Genomic DNA, 24,789 nt, shown 5'->3' with positions numbered 1-24,789 from the left:
AGTACTGGGCATGCAACAGGGAGAGGGAGGGCTCCAGAGGGGTGAGGGGGGGAAGGACATGGGTGGAGGCCAGGCTCTTCAGACCAGATTTGAGGTCACTGAGGTGCTCTGCTGAGGGCTTGTGCCTTAACATCCGGGAAGTGGGAAGCAAAGCAAGCTTTCTGATGATGGAAGTGTTGGTGCAGATCTTCCCCGTAGTGCCAGTCCTGGACCTTTGGGGCTCTAGTTTCCTGCGGCTTCTCCTCTGAGACAACTGGTTGCACTGGGGACCTCTGGGGATGGGTGTCCCCCAGGGTGGCTGTTTCTGTCCACCTGGCTCTTCAGGCTCCCAGTTTTTCTCCCTTGAAGATCTCATCTCTTCTCACTTCTCTGACTCTCGCACATCGGCCCCCAACTCTGGCTTCTCTCCAGAGCCCTGTTTTTGCTGCCTGCCCGACCCTCAGCTGCATGTGGACAGGTGACCCTCACCTCAGATGCGGCACGCTCCCTCGTGAGCTCAGCCTGTGCTCTGCTGAATGGGCTTCTCCTGGTTATGCCTGTTCTCTCAGTGAGTAGCCTCTCCACCCATCCCTCTGTCTTCCCCATGCATGCCCTGAGTTTCCTCTGGTTATTCTTTTGCTGAGTACATACCATTTGCCAAATCCTCTTCATTCTCCTCCCCAAGGGATTTCACCTGATCCCCTCTCTTCTACTCTCATATCTTTGGGTTAGGATCCTTTGTCTATTTCAATTTGACAGCTCTTCACTGAGCACCAGGGACAGTGCCAGGATACAACGTTGTGGAGGAGGCAGTGGCCCCGCCCCGGGCCAGCCTGCCATCCAGTAAAGAAGATGACATCAGGCCAGGACTTGAAGATGAACAGCTTTTTCAGAGACGGAGACACAGAGCACTGTGCCCCCAGCCTGTGCTCTGCTCCTGTGTCCTCCCCCTCGCCCCACCCCAAACCACGCTTTTCCTACACAGTATCACCAGAAGCCTCTTCCAAATTTCTTTCTCAAAAGTCTTCACTGAATCCCCACTGCTTGCAGGTAAAAAGCACCTTTCCAGGCCCCTCGTGATCAGACTCTACAGTAGTACACACCGACCCCGTGCACGCACACGGCCCCTGCCCAGCAGCCCCAGCCACGCATGCTGGGGAAGACCGCACCTGCCCATGCCCGAGCCTTGGCTCAAGCCTCCCTTTACTCCAGGACAACAAGCGTACAGCCTGTGTGTCCTTGTGGCTGAGCTACCACAGTGTCCACCGAACTCTCCTGGACCCCTTCCTCCCCGGCCTTTGTCACCTCCACTTACCACAATACCTATCACAATCTGTCTCATTTATGATTTGCTGGTCACCCTTCCTCAAGGACAGGGAGCCTTTCTTATTTGTCCTGAATGAGCATAGCAACAAAAGCAAGAGCTAAAACTCTCCGGTGCTTTATATAAGCCAGGGAGCACGCTACGTGCTTTCCTGGAGTTGCTTCATTGCATCCTTATGACAAACCCTTGGCGGCAGAGGAGGGGTGGGCCACTACCACTGGCCCATTTCACAGGTGAAGTCACTAAAGCCCAGCCAAGTGAACCGACTTCCTGGACTTAAGTCCGTGACTTCAGAGCCCAAGCCTTTGACTGCAACCCCCTCTCGATTCCCCCACTGTCTTGCCCGCACTTACGGTCTTCAATAGGAGCAGCTCGGAGAAGTCAGTGGGGACAGTGAAGCCCCGAGCAGCCTCCTCAGGGCTGTACTGCACATCACAACCACTGACAGATGGCACCTGCAGGGTGCCTGGCGGCCGCTTGTTTCCTTACACATATGAACTAGGAAATGGGGCATTTTCTGAAGGCAAGCTAAACGTTTCAGGCTGAGTCTGTGGCAAAGGGGTAGATGGAGGCTGGTTGAACCAGACTGATTTCATCTGGTTCGGTCCAGGTGGTGGCATGCCTCATTCACCAGGCGCCCGGCGCAGAAAACTTTCCGTTCACTCGCAGCCACTGCCTCTCGGCCTGAGCCCACGAGGAGCCATTTAACGAGGGGAACACCCTCTCCCCGCCTCACTGGACGGGACCTGTTCATTTCCTTCAGGAAGGAGAGAGGTGTGGAACCCAGGCCTTCGGCGTGGGCCTGCCCTGCTCTGCTCCAGACAGACCTGCCTTTGTGAGCTCAGGGGGCAGGCCCTCTGCAGCATCCCAGGGAGGTGGAAGAGGGGCCAGAGGGGAAAGCTGGAATGGAAAGGCTGGCAAAGGGAAAGGGCTGGTTGCTCAGGGGGCTGTACCCAGGCAGCCACCACAGGCCTGCCAGGGTGCTTCCTCCATTCCTTTCTGGGCACGAACAAGGCAGGAGCTATGCCCCGAGAGCCTGCAGGAGTGGCGCCCCTCTTTCCAAAGCCTGATAGCACCTTGATAGAGCCCCCCACAGAAAACATTTGGTAGGGGGAGAATGCCCCCTCCTGCTCACCAACTGCCTCTCCCCAGTGGCCTGGGAGGAACGACAAGGGGTGACTTTCCTCTCTTGATTTCTTTACTTGGCTGGAGTTTGGCTCATCTTGTTGTCATGCAGATATCTTTATATGCCGCTGTGTCCTCCACACCCTGGCTTAAATGCCACACATTATTCTCTGAATATGTCAAAGGATATGCAGAGAGGCAGATGGAGAGACCAATAATTAAGTCAGCGTCGGGGATGCTAACACACCATGATTCCTACCTTCGGAGTTAACAGCACCAGCTGCTGCCACCCCTCCTGAAGGCTCACACCCATCCCGTCCAGCACATGGCCTCACGTACGTAAACTGCTTAGCTGAGCAGAAACGAGTTTTGGGAAGCTGAGACTTTTTGACATGCTTTAGACCGTGAGAGTCATTCCACTGCGTTACAAACCCAGAGACAAGTCCAAATGCCACAGCTTCCCCGAGCAGCAGGGCCCACACGCTGTTCCTGGTCCGACCCCTCGAGGCCAGACCTTGAGGGCGAGCCAGCAAAGTTACAGATGAAAGTCTGGGCTTTGCTGACCCTGGGCTGGATGTGGCAAGGAGCACAGTTACAAAAGGCAAGCAGAGGCGGATGGCAAAAGGAGTCCTCACCTAAAAAGAAAAACGTTTGCTAGACCTGCCGGAAAGTCGTGAGCTCCATCTTCGGTGCTCACGAAATGAGGAGAATGATTAGCACTCGAGGATGGACTTGGCCAAGCCCGTTACCCGTGAGCCTCTGCAGCCTCCCCAGAGGACAAGCCTGTCTCCTGGGCCTGCAGAAGGCTGGCCTTGGCTGCCAGGACCACAGAGAGCTTTGGAAGGGAAAGACGGAGGGGAACCTGAAGACATGGCGAGGCTGTGGGCGTGTGAGTCATTGATGTTATGAACACAAAGCTTGACTGATTTCATAGGAAGAGGTAAGAGGCTTTGAGAACAACATGCCACTTGCATTTAGGTCACTTGTGTGTACCTGGGACTCCAGCAAGGACAGAGGCAGAGGCTGGGTGAAGTGATCAAGGGGGCCAGAGGAAACCGGAAGATGAAGGGACAGAGAAAAGCCTTGTTGGGGGAGGTCTTGGGCTGTTAATTGCTTGAGAAAACCCCAGCCAGGGTTTGTGGTCGCCTTTCCAGGGGAAGCAAGCCAGCCCTCTTTCCAAGGTAAATAAGTCCTGAAGTGATGGGTCTGGAGTCCGGAGGAGGAAAGTGCTGGGCGGGTGGGAAGCTAGCTCAGAAAGGAGGATGGCGGGAGGGGAAGGGGGTGGCAAAGGGGGAGGGGTGGGGCAGGGGGAGCTGCAGTCCCAGACACCAAGGCAGAGCAGGAGAGCCGCTCGGATTCTGAGCCCCCTTCCCACTGAGGGTCCAAGATCGATGTTTTATAGTGGGGCTCCTGAGGCGTTGCAGGAATAACAATCGCACTTTCTAGAAAATGTAATCTTGTTACATGAAGTAATCTTATTATTTAATTATTGGTGTCATCATCATGTAGTGTTTACACCATGCAGCGTCATACTAACTATGCAATTGGTAAACTTTATCTTCTTAGCCTCACAGTAACCCTGTGAGTGCAGGCCATATTGCTAACCCCCTCTGCGGGGGAGAGGACAAGATTCAAAGAGGTGGCCTTGCCCAGGGCAGGTCTCATGGTGAGCAGTGGCCTTGCCCTCAGTGGGGCACCTCCAGGGCCCGGCTCCTGTCCCCCAGAGAAAAGGCCTAAAGAGCAGAAGGAAACCCCAGACGTGGACTGAGCCATGCGTCTAGCCCAGAAAATGAACCCCACACAATACCCTCACTGCCCCTTACTGGATGTCTGCTTCCATATGTAGTCAAATCTGAGACACCGTCCACTGTAAGATACACCACCGTTTGATGTACCACTAAGAAAAAAATGCAGCACATCCTGGTTTCAGAGATGTTAAAATGTCGAAAGGATGCTGCCCCCGAGGTGTGGTGACATAGTTTCAGCATCACACTGTGCTAGGTCTGCCTCTGCTATTTCCTCCCGACAACAGCCCTTTCTTCTCGCCCCCACTACGCAGATGAGGACTGGGGGGCTCAGAGCAGCAGCCTGCGCCCGTGGTCAGCACCACAGAGCGAGAGAGCCTGGATCTGTCCTCGGCAATGTCCTGCAGCAAGATCCCTATTCTTAACCACAGTGCCATTGAAGGAGATGGGATGCCTTTGTCATTTGTTCCTTTCGGTGGGCAGCCAGCTGGGCAAAGCAGGAACACAATGGAGGCACTTGACTTCCAGAAAAAAAGAAAACCTTGCCTCGTTCCTCTTCACAGCCGCTTCCGTGGCTGGGCTCTGAGTCCCAAGCTCCCCCGAGCTCTGGGCATGTGCCCTGTGGTTACGAGTTCAGCATGATCCCTTCAGCTCGTCCCACGCCTTTGCTGGTTCATGAGCCTCCTCATTCTGGGGTCTTTCTCTGACCCACTTCTCCCCTTTTCCAAACTCTAGTTGGTGGTTTGTGCCAGATTTTGTAACATCACCCTTGACCCTGGACTTTATTCTTCCCACAGCTTCCTTGCCTCCTGCCCCGTCTTCACTCGTTGGGCTCACCCTGCAGTGTTTAAGAGCCTCCTTGTGCAGTAACCACCCCCAGCCCTGCCTCGTGCCTCTTCCTCATCAAAGACTTCCTAGAGCCCTTGAGTGTTAAAATGAAAATATAGGGCAAACGAGGCGGAGCGAGGAGGTTGTATGTGTGGGAAAAGTCAACTGGATGAGTTTTCTTGCTTTAATTTTTAATCTCAAGGTCTCATCACCCACCGTGGGCTCTGTATCTGCAAGCCAGCCTCTTGGTTTCCAACTTATGTCACCATCCCATCCTCTCACCCTCTGTCTTGACCTCTTGGCTCTCCTTCCCATGGTTTTCCATCATGCAGAAGGCAGTTGTGCTGTAATACAATCTTCCTCATCTCTTGGAAACACCCCACCCCCTCCCCTTCCAGCCACTGAGTCACTGTTTCCCTTCACATCTCTCCTCAAAGACTTCCCAACACTTGAGATGAAAGATGGTACTTGGCACTTTCCCCTTTCCTGATATCAGTCCCCACTTCAAGAAATTAAAATCACAACTTGGAAGTGCCTCCTAACTGGGAAAACCATTCTGTTGGAACACACCCATTTTCTTTCCTTTTTTCCCCATGACCCTTCTTCTGCCTCGTCTTCTATCCTTCACAAAATCTCTTTTTCTTTGTGTGACTGTCTCAACTCAGCCTAACCTCCCACAAAGCCCCACTAAGGGGAATTTTAACAAAATTCCCACTTTCAGCCTATGTAAAGCTTTACTGAATGTTTCTTTTCAGTGTTTGATCAAAGTGCTGACCCTGTTGAGTCCAGGTTTCCTTTGCTGTAAGTTCCACTTGGGCACACATGTCTGCTTCATTCATCCCCCCCCACACACCGGCGTTCCTGGGCTTTTGTGTCCTTTTTGGGGTTGGAGCCCCATGAAGGCACCCACCCAACAAACACTTACTGAGACCCTACTGTGTGCTGGTCCCTGTGTTAAGCATGATGGATAGAACAAGGAACACAATAAAAATTCCAGCTCTCTTGGATCTTACCTTCTAATGGAAAATGACTTTAAAAATCACTAAATTGGTGTCTAGCCCCCTAGCCCTGGATTCTAATAAGTGTGTTGGGGAAAATCTTGAAGTGACTAAAAGTTAAATTCATATTTGTCCTAGAAGTGCTAAGAAACTGGGAAGGAGATGAGGAAATTTGAACAGCTTTACTGAGATATAATTTATGTATCATAAAATCTACCCATTTGAAGTATACAGTTCAATGGCCTTTACTATATACACAGAGTTGTACAACTCTTTTTCTTAATTTCAAATTTTTTTTAGAGAAAGGGGAAGAGAAGGAGAAAGAGGGAGAGAAACATCGATCGGTTGCCTCTTGCACACCCTGACCAGGGACCAAACACTCAAACCCAGGCATGTGCCCTGACTGGGAATCTAACAGGTGACCTTTCACTTTGGGACAACACCCAACCAACTGAGCCACACTGGCCAGGGCAACAACTCTTGCCACTATCTATTTTTAGGACATTTTCATTATGTTAACCCCCCCCCCAACACACACACCCATTAAGCAGTCACACCTCATTCCCTCCTCTCCCAGCGCCTGGCAACCACTAATTTACTTTTTATCTCTATGGATTTGCCTATTCTGGACACTTCATATAAAGGACTCACACACTATGTAGGATTATGTGACCAGCCTCTTCCTCTTGGCGTAGTGTTTTCAAGGCTCATCCAGGCTGCAGCGTGTTTTCAGTACTTCATTCCTTCCTGTACCTGAGTGACACTCCACTGTGTGCACATACATTTTCTTTATGCACTGCTGGACATCGGAGCTGTTTCTATCTTTTGGCTGTTATGATTATGAATACGGTTGCTATGGATATTAGTGCGCATGTTTTTGCATAATATTTTCCTTTCTCTTAGGTATATCCTTCGGAGTGGGATTGTTGGGTCATATGGTAACTCTACGGCTAACCGTTTGAGAACCTCCCAAAGTATTATCTGAGCAGCCGCACCAATTTGACATTGCCACCAGCAATCCGAGGGCTCTCGTCTCCTCATGTTCTTGCCGACACTGGCTGTGACCCGTCTTCTGATTACAGCCACCCTAGTGGCTGGGCAGTGGCATCTCACTGTGGTTTTGATCTGCATTTTCCTGCTGGCCGATGATGCTGACCATCTTTTTATGTGCCGATGACAACATCTGCATTGTGTTTGTGACCCCAGCACAGTGCCTGCATGTCTCAGGTGGTCAGTAACAGGTGTTGAGTGAACATAACCAAGAATGAAGCAAAGACTGAAAGTGCCTTGAAGAACGTTGGGGAAGGAGGGAGAGTATCTTGCAAATGTGAAGCAATGTCTTTTGATCCCTTCCACCCCATCTGCTGCCTTTAAACCATGTTCCACTTGGAGCCGCCCTTCCTAGAGGCTGGGTTGGGAGGCCAGACGCCTGGAGCCAGAGGAGGAAAGGGAGCACGGAATAAAGGGAGAAGGCAGTTGGCTGAACCACCAATATTTGTAGAGAGAAGATTTGTGAAATAATTGCTTGAGCTCCCCTTTAACATAGTGAGGGCTGGTTGGCAGACAGACTGTGAGTTTCTACCACTGTGCGGGGGTGTTTGAGGGCAGGGCTGCTGGCCTTGCAACGTGGGTAGTCCCAGAGGACGGAGAGTGAGGATGGGTCTGATCTGAGGGCAAGTGGATGAGTCTGTCCTCTGGGTTCCTGCCCTCCCTGGGTGACACCGATGCTGAGGCTGAGACGAGAGCCAGAGGCCATGGTGGGTGACCCTGCAGTGGGCCAGGGGCAGACCTGGGTGGGGAGGCACAGACCCAGAGCAGTGCTCTGCCAGCAAGTGCTGGTCAGCCAAGAGCCACCCTGGGCCCTGACCAAGTTACAAGACACCAGGACCTCAACTTGAGCTGTAAAGGCCACAAGTGGGCAGTCAGTCACAGGGCAGGTGAAGGGCTCCACACCAAGACCTCTTGCCCCAGAGGCCACTAAGTGAAGGTCCCAACTCCTCCAGCAGGAGGCTGAGTCACCCCATTCCCCTCACAGCTAGAAGAGAGTGGAGATGAAAGTGGTAAGGGGAACAGGGAGGGAGGGGAGACAGAGGGACCTCAGGGGCAGAGCAGAACTGAATGGACTTTACCTCTTGCTCTGGATAAGAATGAAGCTGATTCTCAGCTACCTAAGAGGTGGGGGTCTTGCCAGGAAGCCCAGGTTACAGCTAAGCGAAGAGAAACGACAACCACGTTGGGTGAGAAACGGGCGCCCCTGCCCCAGGCCTGTTTACTAGGGGTCAGCGCAGCAGTAGTGAGCTAGCCCAGTGCAGGGCAGTGGGGGCGGGGATGTGGGTGGCCCCTGCCCTGAGCCCGACAGCGACAGCATTGCTGTGTCTGTGTCCATCTCCTGGGCCCACTCTGGAGTCAAGGGACATCCGGATAAGAGAATTTCTCCCCTTTAGCCAGAAAAACAGCTCAAAGTGTGTGCCCTCTGTCGTCTTTGGCTGTGAGTTTTTAAAGGGGTGTGTGGAGGCATTTGGCTGGGCCAGGCTAAGGAAACATCACTCCCCCTACAGGGGCACTGGCTGGCGTTCAAGCCCTTAGCTTGCTGCAGGTGCTGTGCTCACGTGTCATCCAATCCTCCCCAAACCCTCTGTTGTCAGCCATATTTCACAGACAAACCGAGGGCCTGGTGAGGCTTCCCAGGACCCTCTGTGGGTGAGTGGTCAGACCAGCCTGTGCACACAGAGAGCTGGCTGCAGAGGCTGGGCACTCAGGCACTGTGTACCCTGCCTCTCATTTTTCCTGCCTACCATGTCCCCTTAGACTTGAAGCAAGATCTTGCTAAGAGCTATTTATTGAAGCAAAATTTTTAAATGTTATTATTCTATATTTGTAAAAAGAATGCTGCCAATTCACAATAAGGATGGTTAAATAGAAAAATGACATGTAACCAAAGTGGTAGGAAACCTGAGTGAGGACTCTTTTCAGCCAGCCTTCCTCCAGCACAAGCCAACTCCAGCAAACTCAAGGCCTCAGCTTTGTGGGTCCTGTAATTGTCCCATAAGGACATTACACCCAGGTCAGCCCAAACATGTGAACTGCCACCCACTCATCCACTGGCCAACCTACCTACCTACCCATCCATCCACCCATCCAGTTTTTCATCGCACAATTACTGAGCCTATCACATGCCAGGCACCAGGGACCCAAATGAACAAGGCAGTTGCTTCCTTTGGGAAGTTCACAGTCGGGGCAGCAGCACCCCCAGAGAGCAATATATGCAGGTACTAGACGGTGGTTCAGCGTGCATGGAGTGAGAGTAGGGCGGGAAAGGGAGTGAAGTGAGCTCGGCGTGAGAAGGAGGGATTTTGCCTTGAATGAGCTACCCCAGATCTCTGCACCTTCTCTTCCTCCAGGTCTCAACTTAAGTGTCATCTCCTCAAGGCAACAATTGTTCTAAAGTTGGCTTTACTCTTTATTCTCTGTCTTGGTTTCTTGATACTGACCTTTCTTTGTCCTTTAGTTCGTGGGTATGGTCTGTGAAGTCCCAGGTACAATGTGATCCCATTAGGACAATGAGCAGAACGCTTTTCACAGAAGTGTCTCCAAGGCCAGACGTAGGGTGGGTGCTCTGTTTGTTAACTGAATGAATAGAGGTTTGTACTGGGGCAAGCAGGCAGTAAAGAATCAGGAAGGACGCTTGAGCAAGAATGACACGCAATCAGCCCTGGCTGGTGTGGCTCTGTGGATTGCGCACTGGCCTGCAAACCAGAGGGTCACAGGTTCAATTCCCAGTCAGGGCACATGCCTGGGTTGCAGGTCATGTCCCCAGTAGGGGGCACATAAGAGGCAACCACACATTGATGTCTCCTTCTCTTTCTCCCTCCCTTCCCCTTGCTCTAAAAATAAATTTAAAAATATTAAAAAAAATAGTGAGATGCGATCAGATTTGTGGTTTGGGAGGACAAGGCTGGAGATGTTGTGCACGAGGTGAGAGGAACAAGCTATGGAGGGTAAAATTAGAAGCAATTGCCTTGGATAGGGGTCAAGATTTTCTTGGCTGGACCCAAGGCATTGATGGCAGAGAAAGAAAGGAATGAAAATGTAAGGAATATTCAGGTCGAGTCATTAGGAGATGCCTGTGGGTGGTGAGGGAAAGGGGGTATGACTGAGGTCTGCAGTTTGGGTTACTGGGTAACTACTGTCCTGTCATTAGTTAAGGCAGAGGCATTCTGGGACTTGGGAGACCTGGGTAGAACCTGAGGCAGACAAGGGCACCCTGGGAGACAAAGAGAGCACAGGCATCACCGAGCGAATAGCTAGGCCAGGCCCCGAGGGATGCTGGACTTCCGAGGGTGGCTAAAGGAAAAGAGGCCAAGACAGGATGCCAAGCAGGGGCAGTTAAAGAGAAAGAAGGTGACCAGGAACTCAGTGCTATTGTTGCAACCAGCTAGAGGAGAACAGTCTAGAATGGGATTAAAAGCAGGAAAGCCACAAGAGAGGGCTGTAGAGACCCTGGGTCAGGCTGCCTCTCATCTCCAGCCAAGAGGGAAGATGGGTGCCTAAGGGCCAGATATTCTGGTGGTTAAAGAGAAGCCAGACAGCGGTAGTTCTAGGTGAAATCTCCCAAATGGAAAATGTCAAATCAATTAAGAACAACCACAACCAATGGTGGCTCCAGCAAACCACCTCCGGCCACATCTGGCTCGTAAGTCCCAAGTTTATAACCCTGGTTTTGACAGAGACCGTGGGCTAGCTTTCCCAAGGGCAGTTTTGGTGGAAGGAGGGGGCCAGGGGGCTGGGGGCTGGAGACACTAACTTCCTTTTCGATGCTGGACCAAGCCAAGCTGAGAGCAGGGCAGGAACAAGGCAGGGGGGCGGGGGGAGGTGCTTCTGCAGGTGAAGGGATTTAGCAAGTCTGGGGGCTGAAGGGAAAGACTGAGTACATTCAGAGGGCTTTAAAGGTGTTACTGTTTTTTCCTTTAAATTAGAAATATGGCTGCAACGTATTCTCACCCACTCCACCCCTCTCTCCAGAGGTACTCATTTTTTCAGGTCTCTCTGTACATGTCCACATATATAATTTTTAAAATCAGTTACAGCATAATCCCATATATATTGTTACAGAACTTTCCCTTCCCACTCATCTATGCACATACACATCTAGCTCTTTTTTGTGGCTGCCTGGTATTCGCTGGGCTATATAATTATTTTCTCATTCCATTGTTGATGCAACACAGTTTCCAAATTACTGTTACTGTGGACAGCGCTGCCGTGAACCTCACACATTGATCTCCGCCTGCATCCGCCTGAGTGCTTCCATGGGACAAATTCTCAGCACTGGACCCACCAGTCAAGTGTGCTCTTTTCTCTAAGGACTTGTTGAATTTGCCTGCTCTTCCCTGGAGCCCGGGAATGAAAGTGCTGGGAAAACATATGTCCAAGGAAGCTCATAAACTGAAAACAAAGCTTTAAAGTATCTCCACCTGATAGGTACACAGGGCGGGGCACAGGAGGGTCACAGTTGTGAGTACACCAAACACAGTTTATTCTTGTATTATTATTTATCAGTTAGTGTATTATTTTTCATATGAGCAACTATAAACTTACCTTGGCCTCATCCTGGGTTTTCAGACCACGGTTGACTGTGGGCAGCAAAACCGCAGAACTACTTACTGTGTGTCTGAACTGAACCTGGGGGTCGTTCCCCAGTTGCTCCTTCAAGGACGCTGGCCTTCCGTGAGCCACTCCTTATGTGCCTCGGCCCTATGGTAGAGCGGGGAACTTGATGCCAAATGTGTCTTAGATTCATGTAACACATTTAAAACCACAAATGTTAAATCCAAACATTTTAACTACTAATCTAACTACATAGTCTGCTTATAATATACAGGGTGGGGCGAAAGTAGGTTTACAGTTGTTTGTTTGGAAAATAATACAAAAATTAGTAAATAATGAACTCTGAGTTCCATACACTCACAACTGTAAACCGGCTTTTGCCCCGCCGTGTACAGCTTTCTTTTTAATCAAGACGTTGTGGGTAGGACCGTATTTATTAATAGGTAACTCTTACTCGTTAACCTGATAAAATACGGAACAAATACAAATAACTAGAGAAAAGTTCCACCCTACCGTTCTTTGGGCATCCATCTCCTAGGCCTAGAGTCAGCATCTGGAGAAGAATCTGATTCCCGAGGGCCCAGGAAGTGTAAAAAGAGTCACGGTGTGGGAAATTTGTTCACAGATTACAGGGAGACCAAAGGTTGAAGTCCATCAAAAATTTTTTAACATGATTGTACTCCTGGGATTTGGCATTTAATCTGTGAAATCATCAGTTTAGTTATACTGTCAGAAGATCATTCCTTGCCAGAGAGCCGGGATTTGGGGGTACCCTCTCTGGTTCCTACCGAGAACACGAAAACGCGCCCAACGAGCGGGACAAGCAGGTGTAAACAGGCCCTGCTGGAGCCGGGTTCCCCCGCGGCCGACACACTTAGCTCAGCGCGCCCTCTTCTGGACCCGCGCTCCACTGCACCAGCCTGGTCCCGCCCACCAAGTGCAGGACCAGGCGGATTCGCAGTGTGCAGAAAGCTGCTCCAATTCTGACGTCAACACATCTTTGAGTTTCTTCTGCCTTAGCCACTGAAACTCTGAGATGTTTTTTTTCAATGTTTGTGTATGCTTTCAGGTTACACAGAACTCTGTCTCCTCTTAAAAAATGATTCCTTTGGTTACTATTTTTAAAAAATACCCTCCTTCAATCTGAGTTAAGTCACTGGATTCCAATTAAGTTTGGTAACTGTTGGGAATGCATTCATTATTTTGGAGAAGTAGGAACTAGGTCCAGAAGCCAAAGGAGAAGGGCAAACAGTTCTAGATGTCCTTACCCAATGCATTTGAGCAAAGTATGTTTCAGATTGAAGAATTCTGTTTCACCCTACAAAGTTGTCAGAACCTTAAGTCGGCCTGATATTTCCTCCATTCATTTAACAAATATTTGCTGAGCACCTATCACGTGCCAGAGAGAGTGCTAGGAGCAGGTTCACAGTAAGGAGCAAGATGAGGATAGTGTCACTTTAATGCATCGTGTGTGAGAACTAGGTGATGCTTTTATTGCAAAATGTCTGGAAGTCTAAGAGCATCATAATGGGTTACTGGACCCTCAGTAATGTACTTTCAAATTACCTGTTAATGTACCATGTCCTGCTACCATTAAATTTAACTAGGTTAATCCTCTGAACTCAGAAATGGCTTCTTTCTAACTTCTTAAAAGGGGCTATTCAATCCTCCAAGAAACATGTTCATAGTCTGTTAGGATAGGAAGGAGGAGGCAGGACGAAAGGAAACAGTTTTCCCAAATAACTGCCTGTTTTGCTTGGAGCCAGGGTGGGCAGAGCTGAGGCTGGGCCCGTTTGGATGTGGCAGCCTGCGGTCACCTGGCCCTGGCTTCATAATCCCCACTGAATGAGTGAGCCTGGGGCCCATAGCTCACACCCCACCCTGCTCGTCCTCCAGACAGAAGAGAAGCCCCCTTCTCTCTCTTACTCATTCAGGTGTGGGAGCTATTTGCCAGACAGAGGTGCATCAGGTCCTGAAAAGGGCCAACCCCAAAGAGGGGGCGCTTCCTGCAACAGGAGCAGAACATCTGTGGAGCCAAAGCAGCACCGACAGCCCCGGGGAGTGAGCCGGGCAAGGTCCTCCGAGACATATGACAGGATGACGCAAGGCCTTAGGGCTGTGAGGAGCCAAGTCCCAACACAGCTTCCAGGGAGATCCACTGGTTCTTTATGTTCTCTCGGACTTTTGCTACGCTTCAGATGCACCTCGGAGAGGGAGACAGACCTTCTTCCTCACTTCTCTTGGGTTTATGACTGTCATATGATGCTTCTTTGGGGAAGTCATGGATCCTTCTAGCCTGTTATCCAAAGTATATGTGAACTCGGCTTTAAAAAAAGCTAATCTTTTCTCTGAAATCGCTTCTGATTTCCAGAGGGATGGTTCAGAACAAGTGTATTTTATGGGCTCGCTCCATCAAAAGTTTTAAACTTTCAGGTTCTCTTTACCCAGATACACTGTTCAATTAAATTCAGTTCATTTGAGTCAACTCAGCAAATATTTACCGAGCTGAGCACTGAGTTAGAAAAAGACCTGGACACTGTCCGCAGGAAATTCACAGCCCAAGGGATGAGACGGGTGAATACATAAAGCATTGCCGTCCAGTGTGGCGAGTGCAAGGACAGAACGGTGCGCAAAGCGCCACTTTCTAGCCTTTGCTCCCATGGAGTCCTGGTCTAGAAAAAGGGCCGGACGTTAATCGGAAAACTGCACAAATAAAAGTGGAATTTAAGCTCTGACCAGTCCCATGGAGCTTGGATGGGACATCTGGCTAGGGGTCCCACAGGGCATCCTTGAGGAAGCTGCAGTTGTGGTCTGAAAGATGCACCGGGGCAAATTAGCTGCAGGGTGGAGGGAGCAGTGGTCCAAGCAGCGGGGGACCACGTGCAGCGGCACCGTGGCAGGAGAGCTCAGGGTGTATTCACGGGACCAAAGCAAAGCTGGGCCAGAGCTGGGACTGGAGGGGGAGGGTGGGGTGGCTGGGCCACAGAGGTCAGCAGGGCCGCATGCCACGTCAGGCCTAGTCAGCCATGGCCTTCACGTCTGTGTGCTCATTTCCTGTCTGTGTCAAGGGGATCAGAGCATCGTCTACCTTGTAGGAGTGAGTGGATCCCTTTAGCACTGAGAGGAGTGAGCTGTATCGGCTGCTATTACTGCTGTAATTATCATCCTCATCATCTCCCCAGGATGAGTCTGCGAATGAGGACCCTGCGGGCCCAGGCCAGACATTTCCTCTAACACTTCCCACTGGCCATGCGTACACAGCTCCTCAGAGGTCTCGGAGGCCACAGAAATGAGCATAAACTCCTGTCAGAGTAAGCACTGGCTTTCGGGAGACATTCTGAATGAATGACCAGCTGGGCTGCTGACCACAAGTCTCGAAAACCACCACCAAGAGTTTATCCCCAAGTACCCAGAAAAAACCGAGACAGAGGGAGGAGGACAGGGCCTCCCGAGAGCAGGCTGTCTATAAATGGAAAATTACCCGGGAGAAAACCAGTCTTACTTGATGTGGACCCATTTTTGACTCTGTCTGGAAATCCAGGGCAGGAGGAAGTGGAGGGGACAGGGAGTGAGCAGGTGTGCCCAGGCCAAAGCCGCTTGCCCGAGGACTGGGGTGCACTGTCCCCAGGAGCATGAGGAAGGACTGCAGCCAGCTGCTGAGGCGCCCACCTCGGACCAGGCACTGAACAGACCCAGGTGCTCCTGGGCTGCTGCTGGGCTGTGATACGTGCCCAGGAGTCGAAAGCTGGCCCATGGCTGAGATGGGGAGTGGGGAGCTGGGGTGGGAAAAGGCAATGTGGGAGGAGCTGCAGGGGAGCTTGGACGGGGGGCTGGCATTCCCAGGGCAGTTCTGTTTCCTGAAACGAGCTGTCGTAGCACTGAATGAAATACCCTATCTAGTAAGTCCTCAGTCAATGTGAGCTTAAAAAAATCAACCAGTACTTTCTTCTGAGCTGCTTAGAGGTTCTATATCACCCTCGGCTTTTAGTTCCAGTTCTGCAACCCACCTCAGTGCCCAACATTTCTCATTCGAAAAGACCTGTGACCTTGCCATTTAAGTGGCTCTCCTTCAAAAATATTAATAATAGTAAGTGGTAATGTTTGGTGACATGATTTCACTATGTGCCAAAGATGGTTAAGAACCTTCCTAGGAAGTTACAGCACCAGTACTCAGACTGGGAGTCCGAATGTCCGGGTTCGAATCCCAGACCAACCCCTTCCTGAATCTGAGCCCTTGAGCAATTACTTAACCTCCCTGGGCCTCAGTTCCTTCATCTGTAAAATGGGGGTGGTCACAGTGCCTGCATCGCAGGATTCAGGGAGAACTAGATGAGGCGGTTCAGAAAGAGGCATTCAGTGCAGTGCCTGGCCCTGAGCACTTACTAAAGCTTCATGGGAAGCAGTATCACGAAGTCTCCCAGCCTGTGCTCCCCAGGACCTGCGCATTACAGCCCAGGAGCCTGAGGCTAAGGAAAGGCTACATGTCCAAGCAATGGAGTATTATTCAGTGATGAAAAGAAATGAGTCTCGAACCATGAAAAGACATGGAGGACACATAAGTGCATATTACTGAATGAAAGAAGAAAATCCAAGAAGGCTAGACGCTGTTTGATTCCACCTGTATGACATTCTGGAAAACACGAAACGATGAAGGCAGCAGAAGATCAGGGCTTTCCGGGGCGGGGGTGGGGCGGGAGGTGGACGGACAGGTGCAGCTCAGAGGCTTCCAGGGCAGTGAAGGAGCTCTGTGCGACACAAGGGTAGATGCACGTCACGACATCTGTCCGAGCCCTCGCACGTAACGTACACCACCAAGAGTGAACCCTAGTGTAAAGTATGGGCGGGGGCTGATTACGACATGTCAGTGTGGGCTCATCATCTGTAACAAATGCACCACCCTGGTGGGGTGCTGGTAATGGGGGGGCTGTTCATGTGTGGGGCAGGAGGCATATGGGAACTCTCTGTACCTTCCCCTTCACTTTGCTGTGAACCTAGAACAGCTCTAAAAAAAAGTCTATTAAGTTTTTGAAAGGTTAAGTGACACAGCTACTGAGAGGCAGGGCTGGGACTCAGAGCTTGCTGTGTACGAGCTCAGAACCAGGGGTCTTGCCCACTCCCCTCAGCCGCAGGGATACAGGAAGGAAAGTCCCTGGGCACCTCTGGGCTATCTTGATGTGTTCACTGGTCTACAGGCAGCAGCTTCCCTTCTGCCTCGGTCCCCGCCATCCCCCACCCCAGGCCTTCCTGAGCGCTCGGCCCTGCCCAAATGAAAGGTGTTTGTGGGAAGGAGGTATGGGCGTGCTGCACCACGGCCCTCCATTCACACACACTCAGCTCCTCCATGGGAATAACCTGGGCTGTGTGCCCACTAGGAATGAGTGTGTGTGTTCAGCTTTAACATATATTTACACTTTAAAATGTTGCTCCTTCTGACTCAGCCCGCCCACCCCCAACAGCATAGGAAATCCCCATTTTCCCCTTTAATTCATTTCACAATCTTTGTCTTGTAGCTGATTGTATGTGTTGATTGTATTTTCCCATGAGAAGAATAGAGTGGCTGAAGGCTACGTAGTTAAGATCTCTATCAACAATGGGATATTAAAGCAAAATCCAGTTCCTATAAACCTCTGACATTATTTCAGGTAGTGAGGCTATGAGCCAAACTATAAAATGTTTATGCGTTGATTACAAAGGGGTTGAACAGTAACAACTGTGAGCTCATTCTCACCACCATTGTCTTCATTTACTGGCCACGTAATAAGTTTCACATTTTGCAGGTTATCTGCCTTGAGGAATTTGATCCTCACAGAATCTTTCTGAGGGGGTTTGTATTACATCATCATTTTGTAGATGAGGAAGCTGAAGCTCAGAGAGGTTGCGTGACTTCCCAAGGGCACACAGCCACTAAGTGGTGGATTCTGCACACTGTTTTAATTGCCGTGCTCACTTTGCTGGCCTTTTGCACTTGTTGTCTTGGTGAATGCCATGGATTCCCTCTCCGTCTACTCTAGATGTCACGCCTAGCACAATACCTGGCAGAGGGGAGCTGTCAATCAGTGGCACTCTCCATCCCTCCCCCTGAAGCCCCCCTGCCCCCCCAAGCCCCCTATCTGCTCCCCACTGAGCCCCTCTACCCTCTCAGAGGAAGCATCTATCTGCCTGGTGCCTCCCAGGCTGCAGGATGCCTACGCCTAGACTCACCTGGGGAGGTTCGCTGCAATGTAGGTTCAGCAGGGCTGAGGCAACATGCATTTTGTAACAAATGTCCTTCGTAATTCTGATTTTGGTATTCCTTGGATCATACTCTGAGAAACACTAATCTGTGGGGGGGGGGGTTAAGAAAATCTATTTTTCTTATTTAAAACACCTGTTAAAAATGCATGTGGTAAAGAAAAGCAGAAAGTTCAAAAGAGTGGGCAGTGAAAAGTACCTCTGTCCATGCACTGGGGTGTTCAAGGCAGCCATCTGGATAACAGTGAAAAGCAAATGGTAACACAAATGCCCGTCCCCAGAGAATAGAGGCAAATACAATGTAGGCAACTGGTCAAGTCAGAGCTTACTTACAGAATTTACTTATAATATTACAGATAATGTATCAAAATGGGTAGATCTCAGACATGACATTGAGTGAATAAAAGCAAACTGAAGAACTATCCATACAAAGTACACTGTTTATGCCCCTTTAACACACACACACACGCACACACACAATTCGGAACAGTATTGATTGTTGCCTTGGAAGAGGAGATAGAAATGTCATGAAAAAGGGGGACTTCACTTTCTCTCTAATGTTTTACTTCTTTTCTACAAAAAAAAATCTGAACTAAATCCTAGAAAACGTTAACATTTGTTAAATCTGGGTAGAGTGCACGCAGGTGTGTCATACTACTTCTGCTTTTCTCAAATACAAAGAACGCCGACCCTGCCTTCCCTGGTCACCCAGTTCCCTCCCCTGAAGGCAGATGGCTGCCACTTCTTTTGTGCCTGTCTGGGTCAGTCTCCACGTTAATGAGCATAGGCATCTAATCTGATTCTCCCCTATCCTCGCGAGGATTTGGCCTTGTCAATGAAGTCGTCTTCTGATCTTCAATATAGCCAGTCTCTTTCCCTGTGCAAACATCCTCAGGTCTCTCATTCCAGAAAATTCTCCATTCTCCAATTCTCTCCTTTCTTACTTCCTCAAGACATGATTCTTCTCTTGGTATGGCCCAGCCCTTCCTGGGAGGGTGGTGTGGACTGGCTGCCTCCAATTCTTCATCACTGACTCAAGCCTGTCCTTCCCTCTCCTGGCTTCCCCATCCACCCATCTATGGGAGCAGAACTCAAACATCATTTCTTGATCTTTAGGTTTTTTGACTTTTCTTCAGAATCTGATATTCATGGTCACCCCTTTCTTGACCCTGTATCCTGTTCTGACTTTTGTAAGTATTCTTTATCAGTCTCCTTTTCTTTTCTTGTTTTTAAAAAACAATTTTATTTATTCATTTCTAGAAGGGAAGGGAGGAAGAAAGAGAGGGAGAGAAACATCAATGTGTGGTTGCCTTGTGCGTGCCCCCTACCAGGGACCTGGCCCACAACCCAGGCATGTGCCCTGACTGGGAATCGAACTGGCAACCCCTTGCTTTGCAGGCCAGCACTCAGTCCACTGAGCCTCACCAGCCAAGGCAACCTCCTTTTCTTCTTCAACTCGGCATCCCTTCTTTCACACCCGTGATGGGGCTCCCCAACACCCACCATAGATGACCTCACCAGCTCCTGGTCCAACCTCATAAGCATTTTGGTGAAGATGCTCTTTTCCTCTTCAGTTTCTCTTTCTGTGGCTTTAGAACCACATTTCTAACGGTCTGAGGGACATACCCTCAATGTCCTGCAGATATAGCAACCTCAGCCTGTCAAATTCTTCAGGAATTCTGTATTTCTGCTACATCACTGCTTCTCAAATTTAATATGCATACAAATCACTTGGGGCATCTTGTTAAGCTGCAGGTTCTGGTTCTGTAAGTCTGAGGAAGGGACTGAGATTCTGCATTTCTAACACGTACCTGGGTGATGTCTCTGCTGCTCATCCAAGGACCCCATGTTGGGTAGCAACATGCTAGAGAGATTTCCGTTTTCTAGGTCAAGGGATCTTTTTTTTTAATTTTTTAAATATATTTATTGATTATGCTTAACTGTCTACAAATCAGAACCACCTAGGGACTGTACTAGTTGTAACATGGTTTAAAAAATGTGCATATGGCTATGAAAAACAGTATGGCGGTTTCTCAAAATAGTAAAAATAGAGTTACCATGTGACCCAGCAATTCTTCTTGGTATCTACCTAAAAAACTCAAACATTTATTTGCGAAGCTATACGCATCCCCTATGTTCGTTGCAGTGTTATTTGCGGTGGCCAAGACATGGAGACAACCAAAGCATTCTTCGGTAGAGGGTTAGAGAAAGATGATATGATACATATACACTATGGAATAGTACTTGGCCATGTGAAAAGATGAAATACTGTTATTTGCAACAACATGGATGGACCTTGAGAATATTATGCTAAGCAAAATAAATTAGTCAGAAAAAGTTAAGAACCATATGATTTCACTGACATGTGGGATATAAAACTGAAACTCATGGACACAGACAACAGTATGGTGGTTATCAGAGGAAAGGGGGTAGGGTAGTAAAGGGTAAAGGGGGTCAAATATATGATGACAGAGATGATTTGACTTTGGGTGGTGGGAACACAGTGCAACATACAGATCAGGTGACATAAAATGTACACTTGAAACCAATGATCTTATTAACCAATGCCACCCAATACATTTAATAAAAAAAATAAAATTAAATATCAGAAATAAATCTGAGGAATCATCCGGCATCTTGTTGTTTCCATTGCTGGACAACTCAGGTCTTATTTATCAGCCTGCTGAACTGTTCCTTTTTCAGAAACATAGATATTATCCAAAAATATTCTGATATCCTTGTTTCTCACTGTTGTGGGTCACTGAATTAAAGCAGCTCAATTTGATACAACAAACTTAATGTCCTTTCCTTTAAGAATTAACTCATCTTTCTGGGCTTGAGTTACTGAACAAGCAAGCCTGACCTCATCTGAACTCTGCGGATGTATTTTTGCCCCAAGAAGTTTCTGATTTCAACAAGAGGACCGTTCTCCTGAATAAGGACATTGATGGGGCAGTGAGCACACACAGACCTCATCTTGTCACGGAAGACCAGTGTCCCACCCTTGGTCATGCTCGGTACACAGCTGCAGATGGTGTGAACGGTGGCCAGCTCCTTCCTACTTTCCCACTATTTGTCAGCTGGAGCCTCTTCTTTTTCCCTCCAAGGAGTCTGAGTTCTGCAGTGATGGGCTTGTAGTCCCTTCGCAGGGTGCCTCTGGGACCCTTCACATGACCGTGCGTCCCCTCAGAGCGACGTTGGCATTTTCTGGGATGTCCACAGTCTGGTGCCCAGAGGCCTTCATCATTGCAGTAGATGCAGCAAAGGTTATCTTCATATTTTAAAACTGATCATAAGCTGATCATATTTTTGACTTTCTGTATGGTGTTTTTTGGCATAACTCAACATAGAATATTGGTGGGGGTTGGGAGAAGACCAAACAAAAAAAAAATGTTCATGTGGTAAAAAAAAAAAATCAAATAAATTCCCTTATTTTTTTGCCTGGCCCAACCCAGATAAATGAATCAGAATTTCTGGGTGTGTGGCTCAGGCACCTGCATTCCATAAATAACTGCTGAGTTTCCATTGGGCTACGATGGTGCTAAAGACTGAAATGGCAGTAAATAAGGCAAAGCCCTTGTGGAGCTTCCATGCTACTGGAAGTGGTGGTGATAAAACAGAAAAATAAACAAATATTGGAGAGCATCTCAGGCAATTGCTACAAAGGAAAATTTTGAGTCCTGAGATAGAGAAAAATGGAGAAGGGGCAACTTTTGTTGGGATGAACAGGAAAGGTCCTTCTGCAGAGGGGACATCTGAGCTGAGAGATGGGCCATGAGGAGGTGGGCACACGAAAGCCTAAGGGAAGAGAGGCCTTTCAGGAGGAGGGAACAGTGTTTCAGGCAGAGGAAGCAGCAAATGCACCAATGCTACACAGGCCCATGTGTGGTGAGTTCAAAGAAGAGAAGGAAAGACAACAGAGTACGTGGAGCACAAAGAGCAAGGGAGGAGAGGTGTGGGACGAAGCCGCAGAGAGGCCGGAGCCCCAGCATGTAGGACACAGGGATGAGGGGGATGTGAAGAATGTTACAAATAAGGCATCATATTTTACTGGGAGTTCCCAGGAGGCACAAACCATTGATGACAGAGACATTGGGAAGGGAAGGATTACTTGAGACGGTTTATAGACATGCTTAGGGTCTCAAAAGGCCAAGATTAGCACTTACACTGGACAGAGGACACTACATGGGCAAGGAGCAGAGCAGGGAAGATGCAAGGAGAGAACTGGAAACGGTGCACTTTGAATTAAGGATGACTTAGAGATAATAAGTTCATGGAAGGGGGAGTGAGGCTTGGAACGGTAATCTGTAGCCAGATCTTCTAACACACTTCCTGTTCAACATCCCCGTGTGGCCCAGACAGAACTGTTGGTTCCTGCTACCTCAGCTTTTCTTTCTAAAATACTTCAAAACTTAGTAAATGTCCCCAGTGCCCCCAAACAGAGAGGTCATTCTTTCTCTCTCCTTCACTACCCATTCAATTCATCAGCAAGTTCTATTTGTTCTGTCTCCAAAATCTATGTTCTCTGTTATCACCACTCTGTTCCAAACCACCACCATTTCTTACCTGCCTCCTTGTGTTAACTTTTGCCCCTACAGCAGAGTGCTTAAGTCAGATTACACCCCTGGTTTGCTTAAACCCTTCTAGTGGCTTCCTGTTGCTCTGTCCACAGGAAGATGGTGATTTACTTTCCCTATAACCTTGTAGGTACTATTACTTACCCCATGTTGCATATGAGAAACTTGAGGATCAGAGAGGTTAAGTAATTTACTCAGGGTGACAGCTCGTAAGTAGAAGAACCAGGATTCGGACCCAGGACTATTGGGTGCCAAAGTCTATGTCCATCACCACCGTTTTATGCCACCTTCTGACAGTGATACAGGGACATTTCCTACCCCCATGTCTGCTGTAGGGTGAGAAATACAATGTCTTTCAACACCCTCGAAGAACATGGTGCTGGGTGATGAGCTGTCTGCAGGGCTGCGAGCACTCAGCGGAGATGCTCTCGTCACCACCCAGGGATACTCACTCCATTGTGTCGGGCCCCACCTAAATGTTGTTTTATTGTCTGCCCTTCTCTGTGAGTAATGCCACTTTCCATTTTAAGCTGGGAGCTCCAGGACATGACCACGCTTAAGCCAGGGGTTAAAGCTAAGTGCTGCCTAGGGGATTACTCACCCACTTCAAGACATGGCCAGCCTCACACCCTCCCACTCAAGACGCTGCTGGAATATCTTATTCCGTGCCAAAGAATAAAGGAAATCTGGTTTCCCCTGGAATCAGACTAGGAATGGTGCCAGGTTATCAAAAAGCTGGTGAGTTAACTGGTTGTCCGAGTGGAACTACTGTGGTTGTTCATTCACTCATCTAACATTTGCAGGGGGCCTACTACGTGCCAGGCAATCTGCTCTGTGACGGAGATAATGTGGGGCTCTAGATGGCTTTAGGGGGCTAACAGTCTAGGGAGGAGAAGCAGACAGTTATAGTAAAGTGTTATAACCAGTGTAACTAATGATACACCATGGAAGCTCAGCGGGTTTGGGGAACCAACAGCTGCAGGATTTATGCCAAAGTCGGAATGAAGGACAAGGAGGAACAGGCTAGGTTTCTTAATGATGAACAACCAAAACTGACTTTGACTGACATAGGCAGAAAGAGAATTTGGAGAGCCTGGGGTCACCCCCAGAATCACTGGGAAGGCGTGGTGGCCCAGCAGCACACTGCAGGGACGTTCCAGCCAGACCAAGGCTCGCATGTGTGTGTGTGTGTGTGTGTGTGTGTGTGTTTTGTGGGGTGAGTAGCACTCAAAAGTAGGAGGGGGCTTCAGATGCTAGGCAGTCAGAAGGATGACAAATGTCCAGGTAGCAGCAAGGAAGGTGGGGAGGAGAAGGCTGTCTCAGAATGACCTAAGATGATCTGAGTCAGAGAACCCAAGAGGAACGGCTTAAAGGGAGCCCTGCCTTCCTGCTGAGGCCAGCAGCCCCAGGCCCGGCAGCCAGGCTCTCAGCAGTGTCCTCAGTGAGTACGGCTTGCTGCTCGAGCAGAGACGCCCAGGCCTCGGCGGGGGACACGCTGTGTGCCAGCAGGTAAGAAGAAGCCTTTCCTTTCACTCAAGTGTTCGTGAGGCCTTTATGCAAGGCTGTTGTTCTCAGTATATGGCTTGAGACTACAGAGTAACCTCTAGGTCAGGAGAAGTGTTCTCTGCCTGATGGCTGGGAAAGATGGCCAGGATGGTCAGTGGGGTAATGGTGATGGCCAGCCTTTACTGCTGTGCTCGCCTGTGCTTGTGTGCACTCGTTCACGCAATCCTCATAATAAGCCTGTTAGTTTGCAGTCGAGCAGATGGAGGCACAAAGGTCAGCAACACCTTGGCCAAGAGCCCACAGTCAGTTAGCAAGTTGTGGAGCTGGGACGTGAATGCAGAACTGCTTCGTTGTAACTGAGAGCCTGGTGATGGAAGACAGGAGCAAGGGAGGATCAGATAAAAAAGTGGTCATCACAGGAGAGAAAACTTTTCTATGCTACATACAAAATAAGGATTGGGAGACTAATGCCTTGGCCATCACCTCCCTCCTGGGTACCATTTTGAATCTCAAGGTCAGCTGTTGCTCCCTACTCAGAAACTTTCCAGTTTTTTCCCAGAGGAAGAAGCCCCATTCACCTAGCAGGATCTTACTGTTATCAAAAAGCTGGCGAGTTAACTGGTTGTCCAAGTGGAACTACTGTGGTTGTTCATTCATTCATCTAGCATTTGCAGGGGGCCTACTACGTGCCAGGCAATCTGCTCTGTGATGGAGATAATGCGGGGATCTAGATGGCTTTAGGCGGCTAATAGCCTAGGGGAGGAGAAGCGGACTATTATAATAAAGTGCTATAACCAGTGGAAATAATGATACACCATGGAAGCTCAGCGGGTTTGGGGAACCAACAGCTGTAGGATTTATGCCCAGGTTGA

General features: G+C 49.3%; 2 protein-coding genes and 1 pseudogene across 6 annotated transcripts in view; 1 reads left to right on the top strand and 2 right to left on the bottom strand.

Annotated features, from left to right (window-relative positions):
• Positions 1-24,789, top strand: part of FGF1 (fibroblast growth factor 1) — a 91,584-nt gene that overhangs the window by 23,395 nt on the left and 43,400 nt on the right. The window contains exon 2 of one of the 5 annotated variants that reach the window (XM_045183887.3): positions 23,812-23,920. The exons of 3 other annotated variants lie outside the window; for them this stretch is intronic. The gene's annotated coding sequence lies outside the window, so the exon portion shown is untranslated. Of the gene's footprint in view, positions 1-23,796; positions 23,921-24,789 lie in introns of those variants that run through there. One more of the 5 variants, XM_053912492.1, reaches the window with a different exon arrangement.
• Positions 19,044-24,789, bottom strand: part of LOC128779380 (uncharacterized) — a 291,217-nt gene continuing 285,471 nt past the window's right edge. The window contains exon 6 of the mRNA XM_053912491.1: positions 19,044-19,090. Within this exon, the coding sequence (XP_053768466.1) occupies positions 19,077-19,090 (14 nt within the window). The 3' untranslated portion in view covers positions 19,044-19,076. The remainder of the gene's footprint in view (positions 19,091-24,789) is intronic.
• Positions 19,830-22,192, bottom strand: LOC112318066 (large ribosomal subunit protein uL6 pseudogene; annotated as a pseudogene).

Source organism: Desmodus rotundus, chromosome 10 (genome assembly GCF_022682495.2).
Source record: "Desmodus rotundus isolate HL8 chromosome 10, HLdesRot8A.1, whole genome shotgun sequence".
Taxonomy (NCBI): domain Eukaryota; kingdom Metazoa; phylum Chordata; class Mammalia; order Chiroptera; family Phyllostomidae; genus Desmodus; species Desmodus rotundus.
The sequence above is the reverse complement of the archived record's forward strand: the minus strand, read 5'-3'. Positions and strand labels throughout refer to the sequence as shown.